At 34.1% G+C, this 19962-nt stretch overlaps 6 protein-coding genes and 1 non-coding gene across 7 annotated transcripts; 4 read left to right on the forward strand and 3 right to left on the reverse strand. All coding sequences in view use genetic code 12, as the record gives it.

The window, feature by feature from the left end:
- Positions 1–204: 204 nt before the first annotated feature.
- On the reverse strand, positions 205–1227 carry CAALFM_C306410CA (dolichyl-diphosphooligosaccharide--protein glycotransferase; the record flags this gene model as incomplete). The annotated part of the gene is made up of 1 exon (XM_710997.1): positions 205–1227. One exon carries the CDS (start codon positions 1225–1227, stop codon positions 205–207), a length of 1023 nt encoding a protein of 340 aa, XP_716090.1.
- A 215-nt stretch (positions 1228–1442) lies between these two features.
- Positions 1443–2657, reverse strand: CAALFM_C306420CA (uncharacterized protein; the record flags this gene model as incomplete). The annotated part of the gene is made up of 1 exon (XM_710998.1): positions 1443–2657. The coding sequence occupies one exon, from the start codon at positions 2655–2657 to the stop codon at positions 1443–1445; it is 1215 nt and encodes a 404-aa protein (XP_716091.1).
- A 419-nt stretch (positions 2658–3076) lies between these two features.
- Positions 3077–4261, forward strand: APN1 (DNA-(apurinic or apyrimidinic site) lyase; the record flags this gene model as incomplete). The annotated part of the gene is made up of 2 exons (XM_019475336.1): positions 3077–3090; positions 3181–4261. The coding sequence occupies 2 exons, from the start codon at positions 3077–3079 to the stop codon at positions 4259–4261; spliced, it is 1095 nt and encodes a 364-aa protein (XP_019330881.1).
- Positions 4262–4324: 63 nt separating this feature from the next.
- CAALFM_C306440WA (FG-nucleoporin) lies at positions 4325–7615 on the forward strand (the record flags this gene model as incomplete). The annotated part of the gene is made up of 1 exon (XM_711001.1): positions 4325–7615. One exon carries the CDS (start codon positions 4325–4327, stop codon positions 7613–7615), a length of 3291 nt encoding a protein of 1096 aa, XP_716094.1.
- A 1084-nt stretch (positions 7616–8699) lies between these two features.
- Positions 8700–9785, forward strand: GLG2 (Glg2p; the record flags this gene model as incomplete). The annotated part of the gene is made up of 1 exon (XM_711002.1): positions 8700–9785. One exon carries the CDS (start codon positions 8700–8702, stop codon positions 9783–9785), a length of 1086 nt encoding a protein of 361 aa, XP_716095.1.
- A 513-nt stretch (positions 9786–10298) lies between these two features.
- On the reverse strand, positions 10299–10396 carry tH(GUG)3. The gene is made up of 2 exons: positions 10360–10396; positions 10299–10333 (listed from the first exon to the last, which is right to left on the reverse strand). It is a non-coding gene; the product is annotated as a tRNA-His (tRNA).
- Positions 10397–17988: 7592 nt separating this feature from the next.
- AAF1 (C2H2-type transcription factor AAF1) lies at positions 17989–19827 on the forward strand (the record flags this gene model as incomplete). The annotated part of the gene is made up of 1 exon (XM_711004.1): positions 17989–19827. The coding sequence occupies one exon, from the start codon at positions 17989–17991 to the stop codon at positions 19825–19827; it is 1839 nt and encodes a 612-aa protein (XP_716097.1).
- Between the last annotated feature and the right edge of the window lie 135 nt (positions 19828–19962).

A 19962-nucleotide genomic window follows, 5' to 3' on the forward strand; every position in this document is an offset into this window, starting at 1 on the left:
CTTTTTTTTTTCATGTACTAAAGGGAAGAAGTCCGATACTTATAACAAGAAAATATTTAGACGCGTCTAAAGTTTGGTCATATTATGCAGAATCTGACAAGAATTAGGGGAGCACAATCCGAATAATTATACTAGTAGTATGCTATACTTTATTCTATGAATCCTATTTAAAATTTTGAGCTGATGTGATACTTTTATTTCGGCTTAAAACAATTTGATAAAGCTGTAAGGATATCCCTGATCTTTTCTAAGCACAATGCTTGTTAAACAACTGTACAATAAATAAATCAAGATAGTAACTAACAAGACCAATAATACTCTAATGTCTTCACTGGTAATGAAACTTCTCTCCGTAACTTTATAACATCCAATGTAGGTTAGTAATAACAACGCACCTGCCAACAGGGCATAATTGGCACCGACAAGGAAAGTTTCAATTCCAAATTGATAATACTGACCCCCACTGATCAACACAATATCACCATTATTGCTCTTGGCGACAAATGGCACGGAGTTTTGAATAGTAAACTGGTACCCACAGGTAAACAAAAGAACAATTGCAATTGCAACTAAACTTACAATCGTTTTCTTTTTAGTTGCAGTAATCCTGCTTGGACCCTTTTTTCTGATTATTATAATAACCGAAAAAGTAATGACAAATGTCTTTATGAACTTGGTCAAAGCATCTGTATCTCTTATTAAAATAGGTTTCTGTAATTGTTCACTTATAAATTGAGCAAATTCTAATGTCTGCTTATCCTGTGATACTTGAGGCATTTTAAATTCAAGGTGAGCATCCTCAAGAATTTTGTTTGGATCACCATAGTCTCTTGACGGATTTGGAGCAACTAACCAGATATGAGGAACTGTTTGCAAGCCAATTAAACTGAAAAGTTTCCCATTCTTTGGATCATTTAAGTCAATGGTGATAAATGTTAATAAATGGGAATCAGTATGATCGGAAAACCATGAATTCGCTACTTTGGTAACAACATTTTTGAATCCTTCACATTGCTTACAGTTATGATCGGCATTCGAAGATGTAAATAATAAAACTGTGAAATAATCTCTAGGTCCTTCGAGAATCGATAAATCACTATTGTAAACATCAATAATATAATCTTGACTTTCTTTGGCCAATTCTGTTAATCTGATTGCTGAATGCGAGCTACATAAGGCCACTTCAATATATAGCAAAAGTCCTATAATGTAGTTCACAATATACATTAGTATCAATAGTTGAAGTCAAGACGTGGTAACTGACTTTACTGTTTTTATTTCAAACCGTTTTTTTTTTTCTCTGTTTGACTATTTCAACAACCTATGTTACTGTTTTCTTTTTTTTTTTTGTTCGCCTATACAATACTGTTGTTACACTCTATTAGATTAGATTAATGTTTAGCATATGTAATATATATACCTAAACACTTTTAAAATGTCCATCAATCACTTTCAACAAAATCTTCTTCCTCGTCTTTATTTATGATTAGAAAGCCAGTAGTGACAATTGTGGCTCCAAATACATACAATAGATTCAATTTGAATTGTTTAAATACCCAATCACCCACCATAGCCAAAGGAATTGTCATCGACAATCCTACTGTGACTGTCAAGGGGCTTGTCAATAATACAGCATTACACCAACAGAAATCACTCACAAAAGTGATGACTGCATTCGCAGCTATAATCGTCGCCACACTTGATGTTGGTGGTAGTTCAAATTTCTCAACTCTAAAATAATTCAACATCACCAACATGGGCCATAAGAATACTAAACAAAAGATTCCAACAAATCCAAAAAACAAATGTGTGTTTAAATTCTTTTCTCTTTTGGAGTGAGGTATGGTAATCTTGAATTTTAGCAAGATCGTGTAGATTCCATAAATTAATGCACCCAACAATGCAAGTATATTGCCCCATAGTATAAGTAGAGCTGAATTATCAGTATTGGGGTTATCCTCTGTTGCATCTGCTTTTGTAACAATCAAAACACCAGCAAAACTCAATAATATACCCAATATCTTATTTTGGTTAATCTTTTCAATTGATACCAAGTATCCAATGATTAAAGTAAAGAAAGACGATGTTGACGACAATATAGTTTGTGATGCCACCGAAGTATACGACAAGGAAGCATTAGTAACCAAGTTGGCCGAAAACCATAATACGATAAACTGTAAAGATAACTTGGCTGTTTCGTAAATATTGATATCTTGGTCTTCGTCTCCGCCTTCTGCTAACTCGTTGGAATCAATAACACGTAATGTTTGCTCCTCCAATACTGCTAAGTTATCTCTAGATCCGTAATCTTGAATTAAATCTTGCTCCAGTTTATGACTTACTTTACTATAGCGGTATTCTTGAGTGAACTTATCGATAAATTCCCGTACAGATAATTTTTCAAGTCGCAAATAGGGTATCAAGTAAAAACAGAAACAGCTCGTGTTAATATAAGTGATGAAAAATGGTTTTCTATAAGTGTCATCCTCAACAACTGCATTGACCAAGAAACTGGACAGCACCCAAAATATAACCACTGCGGCAAGATTAATCAAACCTAGTATCCATTTTTGTCGGGAATGTAGCGTGCTATCTGGAATAAAAAATGCACGTATATACCTTAGAATTGTGAGTTTTATGTTGTCGGTTGTTGACATTGAATCAATGTATGTGATCACACAAGTAAGTAAAGGAAGAAACCTTCTTGTAAAACTGTGGTGTCAACAAGTATATATAATGTAATAAAATTTGTTGATAGTTGATGTTAGGAGATGATGGGAAAGTTCCAACCTGATAACGGCAGCTAAAGACAAACAGGAGAAAAAAATACAAAAAAAAAAGAAAAAATTTTCTTTTGTCGTGTATTGTGTATTATTTTGACAAGACAATCAATTCTGTACTTCGTTTCGTTTCAGTTCAATTAGATGTTAGGGGAGGAGGAAGAAGTAGTAAGTAAAAAAAATACTGAGTCAAATTCTTCGTGCACAATTGTAAAAATTGGGGATTAAAAGAAAGAAAGAAAAAATTCTGTCAAGGCCACACGCGATATATATTCTCCTATATATTTGTCAACATAATGCCACCAAAAATGTATGTATAAATTATCTGGTACTGCTTATTCTTTTTTTCTTTTTTCTTCGTTTGAATCAATTCATTATTAACAAGCTAACTGTTTTAAAGAAAATCTGTCAAGCCATTCAAATATGAAAGGAGTGGTCTAAGTAAGTTTAAATTCGGTGCACATGTTGGAATGTCCGGTGGAATTTCAAACGCGGTACTCAACGCCATGGACATTGGTGCCAACAGCTTTGCATTGTTTCTAAAATCACCACGAAAATGGGTTTCTCCAGATATTAAAGAGGAGGAGATCAAGAAATTTCATGAACTATGTGAAAAATATGGTTATAATTCGAGAACAGACATTTTGCCACATGGCTCTTACTTTATTAATTTAGGTAACCCTGACCCTGAAAAGGAAGAAAAAGCTTATGGATCATTTCTAGATGATTTGAAAAGATGTGAAAAATTAAACATTGGAATGTATAATTTCCATCCTGGTTCCAGTTTGGATGGGGATCATAAAGAATCGTTGGCACGCTTGGCTAAGAATATAAATAAAGCAATTGAGGAAACTGAATTTGTTAAAATTGTCATTGAAAACATGGCAGGTCATGGGAACTTGATTGGCTCTAATTTGCAAGACATCAAAGATGTGATTGATATGGTTGAAGAGAAATCTAGAGTTGGTGTGTGTTTGGATACATGTCACTCGTTTGCTGCCGGTTACGATATCTCGGATAAGGAGAAATTTGAAGATTTTTTAAAACAATTTGACGAGATAATAGGAGCTGAGTACCTAAGTGCTATTCATTTAAATGATTCAAAAGCGCCACTCGGTGCAAATCGAGACTTGCATCAAAAATTGGGATATGGCTTCTTGGGATTAGAGGTTTTCCGAGTGATTGCCAATAGTGATAGATTAAAAAACATTCCAATTATTTTAGAAACTCCAGTGGGAAATGATGACTCGGTTTATGGAGAAGAGATCAAATTATTAGAGTGGTTAGAGGGTAGACCTATTGACAACCCTGAATTTATCGCCAAAAAGGATGAACTTTCAAAACTAGGGAGCAAAGAACGTGCAGAACATTTAAAGAAATTTGAAGCAAAGAATGCTAAAGCTGAAAAGAAATCGGCTAAAAGAAAGAATGGTGAAGATATTATGAGTGCTCTTACTAAGAAAGCCAAAAAAAAGGAATAAATAGGTTTGTAGTTTTGTATTATAGTACACGACATTTCTTATAGTGACTTCTTGTAATGGTCCATGAGGCGAGCAAAATGTAAAGAAAGAGAAAAGCTGAGAGAAGAAAAAAAAAACCATAACATAAGGATACTACATTTTAACACCAATCAACTTTCCCTTCATTCGCAAAGTCAATTGAATATCGAAATGTTTGGAGGAGGAGCATCATCAGGTTTTGGAGGATTTGGTTCTAGTACTACAACCAACAATTCACCATTTGGAGGCGGAGCCGGAGCCGGAGCCGCTACAACTAACACTGGGGCATCACCATTTGGATCAACTAATACAAACACAACAGGTGGTGGTATCTTTGGTAGCAACGCCAATTCCTCAACAGGGTTTGGTTCATCCAATGCATTTGGTGCTAGCTCTAATACAAATACTACACCGGCATTTGGAGGTAATACTGGAGGTGGACTCTTTGGTTCCACGGCCAACGGGACCGGTTCATCTCCGTTTGGTCAGCAACAACAACAACAACAACAACCACAGCAAACTACATCTGCGTTTGGGTCTTCCAACAATTCAGGATCTGTTTTTGGGTCATCAGCTACTGGAGGTGGTTTATTTGGTAGCAAGCCAGCTACGTCAACTTTTGGTGGTTTCGGGTCCACTACTGCAAATGCATCTTCACCTTTTGGAGCATCTACCACAAATGCTTTTGGTGGTGGCGCAAGTGTCGACCCAAATGTCAATAATGGTACAGCTGCAAAGCAATTTACTCCATTCACAGAAAAGGATTCGGCTAACATGACTAACGTTTTCCAAAACATTTGTTGCATGCCGGAATATAAAAATTTCTCTTTTGAAGAATTGAGATTGAAAGATTACGAACAAGGAAGAAGGTTCCCACCAGCAGGTGCTACTGCTAATGCCGGCTTTGGTGGCGCTGCAGGCACTAATGCTACAGGAGGGGGGTTTGGGTTTAGTGGTGCTGCTACTGGTGCCTCACCTTTTGGAAGTGGCACTGCTGGAGCAGCAAACCCTTCAGGCTCAGCTTTTGGGTCTGCTTTTGGATCAACTTTTGGCAACAAGCCAGCTGGGACCTCTCCATTTGGGGCTGCTTCTACAACAGGTGCATTTGGAGGTACAAATCAGAACCAGTCACCTTTTGGTTCCAATACAGCAGGAACTTTTGGTTCGGGTGCATCCAATACTTTTGGAGGTGGTGCTAACAGCACTTTTGGTAAACCAGCTACAGGATTTGGTTCTTCTGGTGGGGCATTTGGTGGCAATACGAACACTGGAGGAGCAGGTGGTGGTTTATTTGGGTCGAGCGGTAATGCTTTTGGTGGTCAAAGCTCATCGGGATTTGGTGCTGCCAATAATAGTTCCCCATTTGGTCAGGCCCAATCAAACAACGCATTTGGTGGTGCAAACAATAATTCACCATTTGGTCAAAGCAATACGCAACAACAGTCAGGGGGGTTATTTGGAAGTGGGACTGGTAATGCATTTGGTTCAAATACTGGCGGATCTACTTTTGGTTCAAACAATACGGGATTTGGAGCTGGTGGTAATGCTTTCGGTCAACAAGGAAATACCGGGTTTGGTGCTAACAAACCAGTAACTACAGGATTTGGATCATCTACATCAGGAGGTTTATTTGGACAACAAAGTCAACAACAGCAACCAGGCGCTACAGGAGGTTTATTTGGACAAAATCAGCAGCAACAGCAAAATGCAGGAGGTGGATTGTTCGGTGCTAAGCCTGCTGGTGGTTCAGTGTTTGGACAAAGTAATACCAACGCGTCAGGTGGAGGTTTATTCGGTGGTCAACAGAACACCCCAACTACTGGTGGGGGGTTATTTGGGTCAAAACCTGCCGCTTCGGGTGGGTTATTTGGTGGTCAACAATCAGGACAAGCACAACAAGGAGGAGGGTTGTTTGGTCAACAAAATCAACAAAATACATCGGGAGGTGGATTGTTTGGAAACAAGCCTACTGGTCCAACCACGACAAATGGTGGTGGGTTGTTTGGTAATAAACCGGCAACAGGGGGCGGATTGTTTGGTGGTCAACAACAACAAACCCAGCAACAACAACAACCGCAACCATCTCAATTAGGGGGCGGCTTATTTGGAGCCAAACCTGGAACAACTGCTTCACTGGGTGGTGGGTTATTTGGTGGCCAACAACAAACTTCTAATGTTGGAGGTGGCTTGTTTGGAGGTGGTGCAGCATCGACAGGTGGGTTATTTGGAGCCAAGACAAATGCCAACGCAACCTCTAATTCCACTTCGACGGGAGGATTATTTGGAGGTGCAACAACAGTACAACAACAGCCACAACAAGCTCAACAAGCATTGGCTAGCATCAATTCTCAAAATCCTTATGGTAACAACCCACTTTTCCAATCCATAACAGGAACATCATCACAACAACAACAGCAGCAGCAACAACAACAACAAACAAACAATCTCCCACAGTTTTCGTTGGTTAAATCTGCGGCACCTATTAAGAAGGCAGTTACTCTAGGAAGTACTTCGCAAAAGGTTACTCCGTTGTTCAAGGTGAGTTCATTACCAACAAAAACCTCGACAGAATTGGTAAAGGAAGATACAGTCAAGAATAAGAAAACAGATGATTTGTTTTCAGCCGCTACTGACCAGGCAATCATATCTTCTGATATTTTCAGACCAAAGGAAAGTTTTAAAAGTTTGGTTTTGGATAAATCGAAGGCTTCTAATGCGTTATTAACAGAGCTGTCATCAGGACCAACGAAACAGGTAACATTTGTTTTAGATAAATCAGAATCGAAAGAATTATCTGCATCTACACCAGAACCTTTAGATAAAGACGAGAAAAGTAAATTGGAATTGCAAGGAGAGCAACAAAAACAGCAGCAAGGTCAAGATCAAGATTCTGATGTTGACAGTGAAGGGTATTGGATGTCACCTTCGCTTCAGGAATTGAAAAAGAAATCACTCCTTGAATTGAAATCTATTCCTAAATTTAAGATTGGTAGAAAACATTATGGTGAATTAGAATTTCTTGAACCGGTAGATTTAACTTCTATTGTCAATTTAGATGACATTGCTGGAAATTTGGTTACGTTTTCCAACAAGACTTGTGTTGTATACCCCGACGATAATAAGCCTAAGCCAGGAGAAGGATTGAATTTACCAGCACGAATCACATTAGAAGGATGTTATCCAATAAATAAAGCTGATAAATTGCCAATATTAGATCCTAAAAGTGAAATTGTTAAACGTCATATTGAGAATTTAAAAACGATACCAGAGATGAAATTTATTAGCTACGATCCTACAAATGGTCATTGGACGTTTGAAGTACAGGAAATGGATTAAAAGATCTCTCTGTGTTTTTTTATTTCTTCCCATTAATCCTGTTGTTGTATATTATTTTCACGTAGTTATTAATTATACTCAATGTTTTCGGGTATAATCGAATTGAATAAATGACTAAAGTCAGATCTTGTTTTTTTAGTAATAAACGAATGATATTAAAATTTACATTTATACGTATTATTGTTATTGTTACTAAGGATGATTTTGTGTTAAGGCAGAGCTCAGTCCAGAAGAACAATCAATTATGAATTTGGTCTTAGATTGATTTTGTGTACATTCAACAAAGATGACATAGGGTGAATGAATAACTTCCATGAATAAGTACAACAACAAAAAAGTGTATTGTTATCTCTTTCATTGGCTATGGGTTGTAAGTAAACATTTGAATTGTAAATTAGTAAAAAATTTACGTGTTTTTTTCAATTGACATGAGATGAAATTTAAGCTACACAAGCTCGCAAAATAGTTTTGTCCCCACGCCTCCCCCATTGTCCCCCACATACACACACAGACAAAACATTTGCTACGGCAATGGCTTCGACCGTTTTGTTCTTACTCACAGGTGACAGAAACAGGCAAGTCAATTGATCAATGGTCTACAAATGAATTGTTGATCTACGTGAAGAAGTTGAATTGGTGAATATACACATATAAAAGTAATCCGATTTTCTAAACATTCTGGGCTACAAACCAGCTCAGTTTCTGTGGTTCATTCTTCAAAATCAAATTAATTTTTACAATTGCTTGTTAATTTCAGGCGTTCATAAAAATGGAGGGAGGGGAGGAAAAAAAGGATTTTTAGATCAAGACTAGTTTTCTGGATTAATTAATTAATTAATTGTTTGTTATTTTCCTTGCCTAGTTTAGATAGTCTACTTTTTTTTTTTTTGTTCTTAATTAATCAAATCAAGTTCACCTTCAACCTCGCTACTAGCCATTATTTACAAATTAAAACAAAAACAGATAAAAAAACAATTATCTCCCCATTAACTACAATTATTTTTTTTTAACTCAAATAAACAAATCTATACAACAACTACATCTCCACTACTTCTTTTTCTACTTATATATTCATTACAATCAGATGTCTTTTGCTTATGCCACTCTTTTAATAGGGGAATCCTATTTACCAGGTGTATTAACTTTGGGTAACAGATTAAAACAGTTGGGCACAAAACATAAATTATTGATCTTATTAGATGTCAGTTCAATTTCATTACAAAGTAAACAATTGATTGAGTCAATTTATGATGAATTGATTCCTATCGATAATCAATTGATTTTATCTCCATTGCAGAAGTTGAGTGAACAATTACAACGTCAAGAATTATCAATTAGTTATTCAAAGATTTTATTATGGAATCAATTAGATTATGATTCGATTGTTTATCTTGATGCCGATGTATTACCATTACAAAATTTAGATCGATTGTTTATTGATTATGATGTTGATGATAATCAAATTGGTGCTGCTTCTGATTCTGGATGGCCAGATATTTTTAATTCCGGGGTGTTTAAATTGAAACCTAACAAACAAACATTTGAACAATTATTGGAATTTAGTGTTGATCCAAACAATACTTTTGATGGAGGCGATCAAGGATTGTTTAATGAATATTTCAAGTTGGAGAATTGGATAAGGTTACCTTATTTATATAACGTGACACCTAACTATCGTCAAGATTATCAATATTTACCAGCATTCAATAGATTTTTCAAGGATATTAAAGTATTACATTTTATTGGTCAAGTGAAACCTTGGCACTATGAAAATGTCTTAGCAAGTGATTTGGCCAACTTTCATCAGTATTGGTGGGACGAATTTAATAAGCTTATTGGAGATGATGTTGCATTGAAATATACATTGTTGAATTTACCTAGAGGTGAAGCAACAAAGTTGAAATTTGGTAAAACTGTGAATGCATGGGATAAAAAAGATATTGAACAAGACACTGAATTGGTAGAAGAAGAAGAAGAGGAAGAAGAAGTAGTCAGTCACAGTCCAATTTTCCCTTGGGAACATCGTCAAGAGAAAAGACAGCCTACTCGTGTTTTCCAAAATATTCCTACTACTTCTACTGTAGGTAATGTATCGGGAAAATCTGGTACAAAGGAGGAACAAGAGTTGGATAGAAGTACTGAAACTTTGAAAAGAACTCATATCTCCTAAGTTGACAAGAATGCCACTAGTTTTTCTTTGGAATAAAATTATGGGCTTAAGAATGATTTGAAAGATTAATCAAATCCAGATGAGTGTTTAGATGAGAAAGAGAAGACAAAACAGGAAGAGAAATAGTTTGGATGTTAGTCAATATTAATCAGAACAATTGACTACCACAGGTATTATATGTCCCCCTTTTTTTTTTTACTTGTTTATTTTATTTTATTCTTTTTTTAAAATTTTTTGACCTGGCATTGATTTGGTTTGTTCTAGATATTCTGGTTCCAGGATTTTGTTTTGTGATAATGTCATTTTTATCATTATGTTTAACATAACTATTCCTTAATTTTGTTTAATTCTATTTATTTTATATTATGATTGTTTTTATTAAATTAGAATTAGTAATTAATATATATGTATATCTTTCTAGATTCATTGTAGTGTTGGGTGCATAAATTGATAACCACTCTCAAATAAATCCTGATACAAAAAAAACTGACTCGAAAAAAATTAAGAAAAAAATGCCATCACCAAGAATCGAACTTGGGTCTAATCGGGATTGTAGTTCGCAGTGCTTAAAACACCACAACGATTTATAATGACCACTATACTATGATGGCTTATTGTTGATTTTCTAAAATCCATAAGTATTAAGTAAAGTGAGTATTCAAACTTTTCAAAACCATGTTTGTTATTTATAATGACTATTCATATATTTACTATTAAATTTTATAGTCATTTATCATCTCAGTATTAAAATAAGTGTAAATTTTAAGATTCCAGTAAGATATTCGACTATAATGTCAGTGTTACGAGGAGATTCACTTTTTAAGGTATATTTGACCAAAAAAAAGAGATTGCGTATATGAAGTCAAAAATTATCAAACCTACATTAAATCAACACCTAGTTGAGTAATCATGAACAATACAATGTAATTCAAAAGTTTTTCCAGATGATACAATAGTGTTCCACGGTTTTGTTTGGCTGTGGTTATACATCATTCAGCAGTACTTCAAGAGCTGTCAGATTTTTCAGAGAAAAAAGTTGCGAAATTAGAGCTAAAAAACAAAAATATCCCTTTTAATTAACGACCATACTGCCATCAATTATTTTTCATGTTTCATCAATATAATCTAGTTAAACCTGCCAAGATGGACAAGAACTTAATCCAAGCGTAAATTTGAAATATCAAACAACACCACAGCAAATCATGCCCCTGTTATTATTTAGAACTATTTAATCCGAATCCTCATCACTGTCACCAATATATCGCATATTATTATTATTATTATTTATACCCTGTAATTTGTAATAAAATATGCAGTGAGTGAAAATATTGATATTTTTTTCATTTATTTTAATTCAGTTCTTATTTATTATGGACAATTGGTCTGCCACCTAACCAAATGCATAATGTTGTAATAATAATATATTATGGGTGAAAATATCACAACAACAACAACAACAACATCTATAAGGCGGGACCATTTGTTATGGTTAGTACCACTTTCATTTCATTGCCAGATCGACAGTCTATGATGACTACCACCTGTTAACAAAAGAAAATAAAATACCAACATAAAATATCCCTACACAAAACAATATGCAAAGCTGGGAAATTCAAGAAGGTGATAAGATGGAGTAAGATGTATGGAAATATTTATCCTGTTTATTTCTCCAATGGTTGGGGATAAAAAACGACCAAATTTAGTCCAACAGTAAGAGAGTTTCTGATAATTTGAGCAAATATCTACTTTCCTAATTTGTAAACGCTACTCATTACACACCCTTCTTGTTTGGTAGTATGCTTTTACAATACAGTTATGTACCTCTGCAAGTTTTAGCGGGGTCAGAAAAGACGACAGTGTCAATTGCACTAACAATAAGATCACAAAATAGTGGAAAAGTAGAAATAATAGAAGAGGAAGGGGCCCCAGCAGTCGGCCCATGAATCAAACGAAGTTCCACACACTGTATAACACAACACAAATAACCTTGAACAATGGAGCTTCCAGTGATCCCTACCAAACAAGAAAATACCTGATCCTTGACTGCTATTGTAAAAATCAATTTACAAAGAAAAAAAAAGAAGAAGAAAAAGAAGGAGGGCCGGGATAGCAATAGATAATTGAAGTATTAAACGATGAGAAATATAACAATAAGGAACAACAACAACAACAAGAAGAAGAAAAGTTTTTTGTCTTTGTAACACAATGTATGATTGCTTAGAATAATTTAATAGTAAATTAATACATTGTACAGTTCACCAACTCTAATTGTTTATATTTGTACTTTGTTTTTTTCTTTTCAAATCATTTTTCTATTTCCTTCACTAAAAAACCATGCAAGAACCATGTCATATTTCCACATAATTGAATAATAAGAAAAAAAAAAAGAGAAGACAGACACATTGCACACATCAACCCACAAGAATTTTTCACATTGTTCTTGGTCAATGTTTCCTGCTTATCCGAGGTCATTTATTCTAATAATATAATTCAAAATTCAAGCTCGGTGTCGATTTTCAGAATTTTTAAATACATGATCGTCAAAAATGGTATTATTCAATTGTATAAAAACAACAGAAACCGAAATAGCTAAATTTGTGTTTTAAAACTCAGCCACCAAAGGCCACCACTATTGCCGCTGTAGTTCTCTACCTCATCTGACTGACTCCCCCTTTAGCTAGAATAATAATAAACGCTATTATTATTATAACTAGACCACTTAGGGTTTTAATTTAACCTGAAACATGTATATTTTATTTTATTTTTGATGATTTGTTACCCCCTTGCACCTTTGAAGCTTATTAGAAGGAATTAGGGGAACCGTTATTTAATATCTATCCTCTAGAAATCGTAACTGCAATATTATAAAATTTTTTTTGGGTGTAATTCTCGCCTAGTATCGCTAGAAGTTGACAAATTTGCCCACCAACAATACACAAATAATAAGAATAATAGTCCACAAACAGTAATCTTTTCAAAGCTCGGCTAATCTACAGCACTATCGAGAATAAAGGTTCTGATTTGTTGGTTTTTTGTCGAGTGGTATTTCAAGATACAAGCAAGCAAAATGACCTTGTTTTTAGTTTTTTTTAAATCGAATGAGGTAATGTATGGTACATGAAACTAAAGAATTTCAAGTTTGTGCTTACTCCTTATTTGGTAACGATGTATTGTTCTCCGGGGTTCGTTTTTACTTGGGATTGTATGGAATCAGAGTTAAGAACTACTTTGTCAATGTTGCTAAAATTGAAGGTACAATTTCATGAGCAAAGGCAACAACTACCATGATGCCAGATACTGCATAAACTTGGAATTGCATAATTTACTAAGCTGAAATTTAAACAGGAGGATATCGAAATCTATAAATTTAGTCAATTCTAAGTGGAAAGATTCTTCGCCGAAATAATTAGGTCAAGAGATTTCAACGCCGAAATTGCAATACAATACGAGGAATACCCAATAAACAAACAAACAAACAGGCAGTAAGATATAATAATTATAATACTCCTACCCAATATTTTTTCTTACTTTGCATTGCTTCAGGAACTTGTTACTTTTTATTATTGTAGATTTGTAAACGAAATTTGATTTTGAAATTTTCAGATTATCAATTTTCCGACTAATTTAATCCATCAATAATAATAAGCTCAAGAATTACCATTATCCATAAATTAACCCAATGTACATTTACAGTTAAGCTATTCAACATTTCCGGGGAGAGAACTAGGGCGGGCGTGACCGAACAGAGGGTAATTTTTAGATTTGAAGCGGATAAGAAACTAAAATTCAAAAACAGGAATTAGACTTAACATTTATGCATGAATGAGCCTATATAGTATTGACAGGGTGATGGTGGCACTATTACAAATCCAAATAAAGTAACATAACCCAAGTGATTAGTCAAATTTCAGGTTGTGCAAATTATTGAAAGAGCCCAACCATAGTATAGGGACTTGAAAGTCTTCGTAAAGTCAAAACTAAAGTGTATCATGTTGGTTTTGTTTTTTTCCGTTTCTTTCTATTTTTACCCGCTTGACATAAAAAATTTGTTTTACTAATTTAGGCGTACAAATACTTCAAAAACAGTAATTATAAGCGATACTTATCATTACTCGTTTCGTTGTGTGTTTGAAAACGTTATCAATTAGTAGATGAGATACAACAATTCAGACACAAAGAAAAGCTATAGTAGACAATGATAATATCAAAGAAAACACTGGTTCAAAAGAGAGATGGAAGTCCGATTAACTGGTGAAAAGGATACAACATCTACTAGGATACACAACATAGTTAAGTTGCTTGGACTAAAACTATAAGCCACAAAAGATTTCTGAATTGCCTTAGTTTAGTAATGTTGTCAAAAACTAGATGGAAATAGAGATACACACACAGAGAGAGATTGAAAGTAGCTACAAACTCTGAAATACCTGATATCCTATCTTGTATAGACACAAAATGACGGTGTGTTCGCTGTTGTTGATGACTGGTCCTAGTTTAATTCTAGGTTTGTCATTTTTATTTTAAAATCATGTGGTGTTTATTATTATCGTTATTTTTCATGAATGCTATATATAATATTTGGAATACTTATTGTTCGAGTAACGGACCAAACTAACCCACATTTCCTAAAAGAAAGAAAAACAAAAGAAACAAGGAATAATAATAATATATTTGAGATCCTTATGACAAGAAAGGATAATAATATTATTATCATTAAAACAGTGTCACAGATTGTGGTCCTCTTAACCAGAAAGCTAGTTGGATCGATAACACAAAAATTGCAGTTTGGACTCATTTTCCTATTGTCTTGGGGTATTAGGGGTTTTGACTCACCTAATTATCTACTGAAACCCATTTTAGGTTTCCAAGAATATTGTTCACATTTTTATTCAAGTTATTGTATAATTATCTGTTTCTAGCGGTTTGAAGTTTTGATGTCTTGTGAGTGTTTCTATGGTAATTTGAATTAAAATACCATCAATAATAATAATAATACAATGAATATTTTTTTGATCGTAAAAATTTGAAGCAGAAAGAAGGAGACAGGATTGTGAATTAATAAGGATCAGTTATTTTTTTCAATCCTGAGTGTATTTCAGGATGGTCAGAATTGCATCAAAGAACACAAAACGTATGATAAGAGTAGTATTTAACCAATGCATCAGTAATGTAAATACAGATAACCAGAATCCATGAACAACATTGACGCGGCTCCAAAGAGGTAGATTAATAGATACAATCAATCTATAAAATAATATCAACATAAATGATAACAACAACTATTATATTTCTATCTTTTCTTGTTCTATTTTGTTGGATTCAAAGATATATAATAATTAACTTGTCAGTCAGTAGCTACTCTGAGAAAATAACAACAAAACAACCAACCAAACAACCAACTTAGCGAAAACCCACAGATATCTGCATACTTATTTATAGCTATTCTCTTTATATGTTAAATTTTGAGATAGTCTATCACATTCATAACCCCCAAAAAGAATGTTACCTGGAAGTCAGGGAGCCGAAAACTCCTGGTAGGGCCCAAAGTGTTTCATGAAAGTTGACGACGAGGGTTTTCACAATATCTTCAAATTGCAAAAGTATAGTGCAATGTATGTATGTGTGTGTGCGTACAACCAAAAAATCAAAAATTTGTGTTCCAGAATCTATTGTGTACGTGTTTTTGTATCACTTTCTCTTATTTTTGCAATTTTGCTCTCCTTTAGCTGCAACCAGTTAAAAGAATAAACACACGAAGAGGCTAGAGTTTTAGTTTACAAGTACAATACACACAGAGATTAATGATCCACAAATTGATTTTCTTAGTTCTTGTCTTGTCACTTCTCGTCTTATTTTCCTTTTCTCTCTAGGGAAAATGGGTCGTTAACTCTTGGTCTAAATTGGGTTTACTCTGCCTATCACCTTTTTAAGATTAGCAGATGGTCAACACTTGTAGGACACACAAGGAACTTCACACAAAGAAACAAAATTCTAAAAAGAAATAAATTGAAGTTTAAAGACAAAACTTAAAGATGAAATGCAAAAACGAAAAAAAAAAAAGAAGTCAATATTTTAACTTGAAGAAATAAAGTTATTTTTCTGTACTTCTTCGTTTGTGTTTCTATCTCTTTGTTTTAAACTATTTTAATTACTTTGTTCATACTGTTATGTTCTTAATTTTACTATAGACTTTGTTGTTTTATTTCTAGGTGACCAACATCTGAGTTTTTTTTATCATTTCAAATTTCAACAAGAAAACAGTTGTGGAAATAGAAAACCTTGCCACTTTTGCTTTTGTGTATTTGGGGGTTTACGTATGCTTTAGTACATGCACAATCATGTACGTATCAGTTCAGTTGCATGCAAGTTTATGCAAGTTTAGGTGTGCATTTGAACACGTCTTGCTTTTTTATTTTGTGCAAACAATTTTACATATGTATGCAGCATTGACTAATCTATACCACGTAATTCATTGATTTGTTGTCTCCCAAGGCTTATTCTTGTTGGTTGTGGTGGTTAATTGTTTTTCCTTTTTCCTTTATTTCTTTTTTTTTTTATTTTGTTCTTTTTGTGGCAAAAGAGAAATTAATTTGTAATAAATTTGAATAGGATATATTTCCGAATAAGTCACAACTCCCCACCTCATTCCATCCCATTTTTCATTCTCATCATCATTAACATCTCACCCATTCTCTCACTCTAGTCCATTACATATTAACAGATAGATACATACATATATATAAATGTGCATGTACTGCCACTTTATTTTCACTTTAATATTGTAAATTTATTATTTTACACCTATTTTTTTTGTTCTTTCTATTGTTTTGATTATCTTTGCTACCAAATATCTTCTACTTGTAAAAGGACAAATCCCTTTGTGAATTCATAACTTTATTCATTAATCATCACACATTTGCATTTGCATTTAATTTGGGCATTTCGTTTTTAACACAACCATTATTTACTTTCCCACCTCCCATTTAGAATCAAAAAACAATAAAAGGATCCTACTTGTGACTGGAAAACTTCACAATTATTATTGAACCATTTGGCGAGTGTTAGTTTTTTTTTTTATTATTATTATTAATTTTAATAATATTCAAACTTACTACAAATAATACCAAAAAATATTATAACTGTTGGTTTCAGTGGTATAATTTGTTTTGATTTTTTTTTTTTGGTTTTCAACATTTTGGTGATTGTGAATATTATATATTATTGCCTTTTGAAAGCGTTACCAATTGAGATAATCCATTATATTTATTGTATCTTGCATTTGGAGATAATTTTCACATAATCAAAATTGGACCTCCTATATACTCCTCCTAGTTTATCCCCCCCCTCTACTAACTAAAATTTTATAAAAAAACCCCAACCAGATAATCACCTCGAGAATTGGGATACAAAAAAAAATTATTCAGTTTCAATCAAATATATAATAATCAATATCCTCCCCCTTATACATATTTGGTTTAGATTCCTTTCACTTTTTCTTCAAAGTCCCCTTGAATTACTCCCATATCTTTAGCTCTTGATATTCGATTTCATTTATTTTTTTTCTTTGTCGGGGGCCCATTTTACCTTATAGTTGTTTAATTCCGTTTTTAGAAGATTCAGCGGCGGAAAAGAAAAAAAATCCCACATACACACACTCATTCAGATACACAGATACACACACACACAATCGATTAGCAAGTTTATCTTAATTACAACCAATTGGTCAATCAGAATTAATATTATTATTATTACTATTAAAGAAATAATTACTAAGAAAGGCCGAAAGCAAAAAAGAAAGATTAGAATTTAGAACTTAAACTATCAAACCGAAAGAAATTTATATTCATTATTGTCAAAAGTCTAATTTTATCTTAAATTATAACTTTCAATTCTATTTCTTTCAAAATTATTATTTTAACTTTCTTTATAATTGTCAGCTTTGGTTCCAAGTTTTATGATAGCTGAATAATATCAATACTGATACATTATCATCATTTTACTTTAACGATAAACGTCATACAAGATACAAGAAAGATCAGTTTAGAAGGTGATACCAAATTTCTCAAAGCATCGAACCATTAGACTCAAATAACCAATCAATCAACATTGATTTTATTCTTGTTTAAAGTTCAAAATCCGACACAAATAATAATACAAACATTTATATTTGATTTTTAAAAAGATACATTGGTGCTTACTATACATGAGTTCATTCAATTCTAATTCCAATCCGGCGAATGCTCAGAATTTGTCTAGTTTTCAATTTCAACCCCCTAAAGAAGACGTTATATTTGATACCCATCAAATGCTGCTATCGGTACCACAGCTGAGGTACTACGCTTCATCAATGATGCAACAATCACAACAAGGGCAACCACAGTCGCAAACTTCGCAGCAACAGCAACAACAGCCTTTCTTGATGAATATTCCTCCAGCATTTACCCAAACCCAGCCTCAACAAATGCTTTATGCCATGCCACCTCTTCAAACCCAACAACCGTCTTCTTCGTCAGCAACGACAAATAATGTAGTTCCACCTCATCATTACAATCAACAACAGCTGCAACAACAACAACAGCAGCAGCAACAATACCAGCAAATGCAACCGCAGCCAAATAATATGCAGTTCTTTGATAACACCATACCTAATTATTTAATTATGAACCAAACTATTTCTCCCAGTCAAACGCAAACAACTGCTCAACCAAATATTTCTTACTACAATTATTCAACCCAACCTCAGTTACAGCTGGCTCAACCAATATCACATAGTCAGCCACAACCACAACCACAAGCAACACAACCAAGATCAAATAGAAGTAGACTGCAAACGAGCTTTTCTAAACCAAGAGGTAGCAGGCAAGTTAGTGGCAGTGGCAGGTCAACCGGGGCCAAGAAACAATCAGCAATCACACTGGGCAGTACTGGTACTGGCCCTGCCCGAAATGCTGATACAGGTATGACATCAGTTGCTAATAGCACTTCCACAACCACTATGACAACCACCAACAATAACAACAAATTGTCTGTTTCAGCCCCAGTAAATGTGATATATGCTAATCTTCCTGAGAGACTTCAACAGGTGTTACCAGCACCGCCGTTATCACGTGCTCCAGTAAGACCTGATGTAACGGTCAATTTGACATCAAAACGAGCCAAAAGAAAATCAAAATTCACTCCGGAACAAGATGACATGATCGTGAATTTGAAGAAAAAGGGGAAATCATGGGTTGAAATTGCCGAAATCACTGGTGTTGGATCATATTTAGCGGCACGGAATCGATTTCAAGTTATTGTTGGACAGCAAGGAAATAACAATTCGAGTGCATGGGATAATACTGATAAATTATTTTTGAATCAATTATTAGATGCTGGAGAAATAGAAAAATGGAGATTTATATGTTGTGAATTGAATAAACTGACAAATAAAAATTTCACCGATTATGAATGTCGAGAAATGATTCGACAATTGTTTTGGTTGAATCCTGCTAGCTTTGGAGTTAATGAGGAAACCATTATTGAGTCCCAAAAGGAAAAGAAATTGACTGAGAAAACAATTGAACAACGTGAACAACAACGTAAAAAGAGAGCTTCTGCTAACCATTCACCTCCTGATTCTGATTCCATCACTAATACTAATAATAACCAACAAGAGGTTAAATATATCGATCCTCAATATAAAAATTATCAAAGCCAATTGATGCCAAATCAGAATACTGGATCTGGTGCTACCAAGATTTCCTCAACGACACCCCCACCTCCATCACAAGCGTTATCCAATAACGTCAATACTATGAATAAAAATATTGTGTCATCTGCCCTTGGTGGTACATCTTTTTCTCAAGAACAACATTCATTGCATTCAAACCAGCATCATCATAACCATCAGCAACATCCACTCATCCATCATCATCAGTACCAGCAGCAATCTTCATTACCTCCTCCACCAACTATCCCATCTACAATTCCCACATCTTCACTTAGCATACAACAGCAGCAGCAACAACAGCAGCAACAGTTGTATAATAAACAGTTTTACTAAGTTAGCTTACAAATTTTTGATGTAGTGTTTAATGTAGGGGTTTATATTTTTTGTATACGCATACATGTAACTACAAACTATCAACAACGCCGTAATATTGATAATAATATCATTATTCGTTTAAATAAACTCCTT

Source organism: Candida albicans, chromosome 3, assembly GCF_000182965.3.
Source record: "Candida albicans SC5314 chromosome 3, complete sequence".
Lineage (NCBI taxonomy): Eukaryota > Fungi > Ascomycota > Pichiomycetes > Serinales > Debaryomycetaceae > Candida > Candida albicans.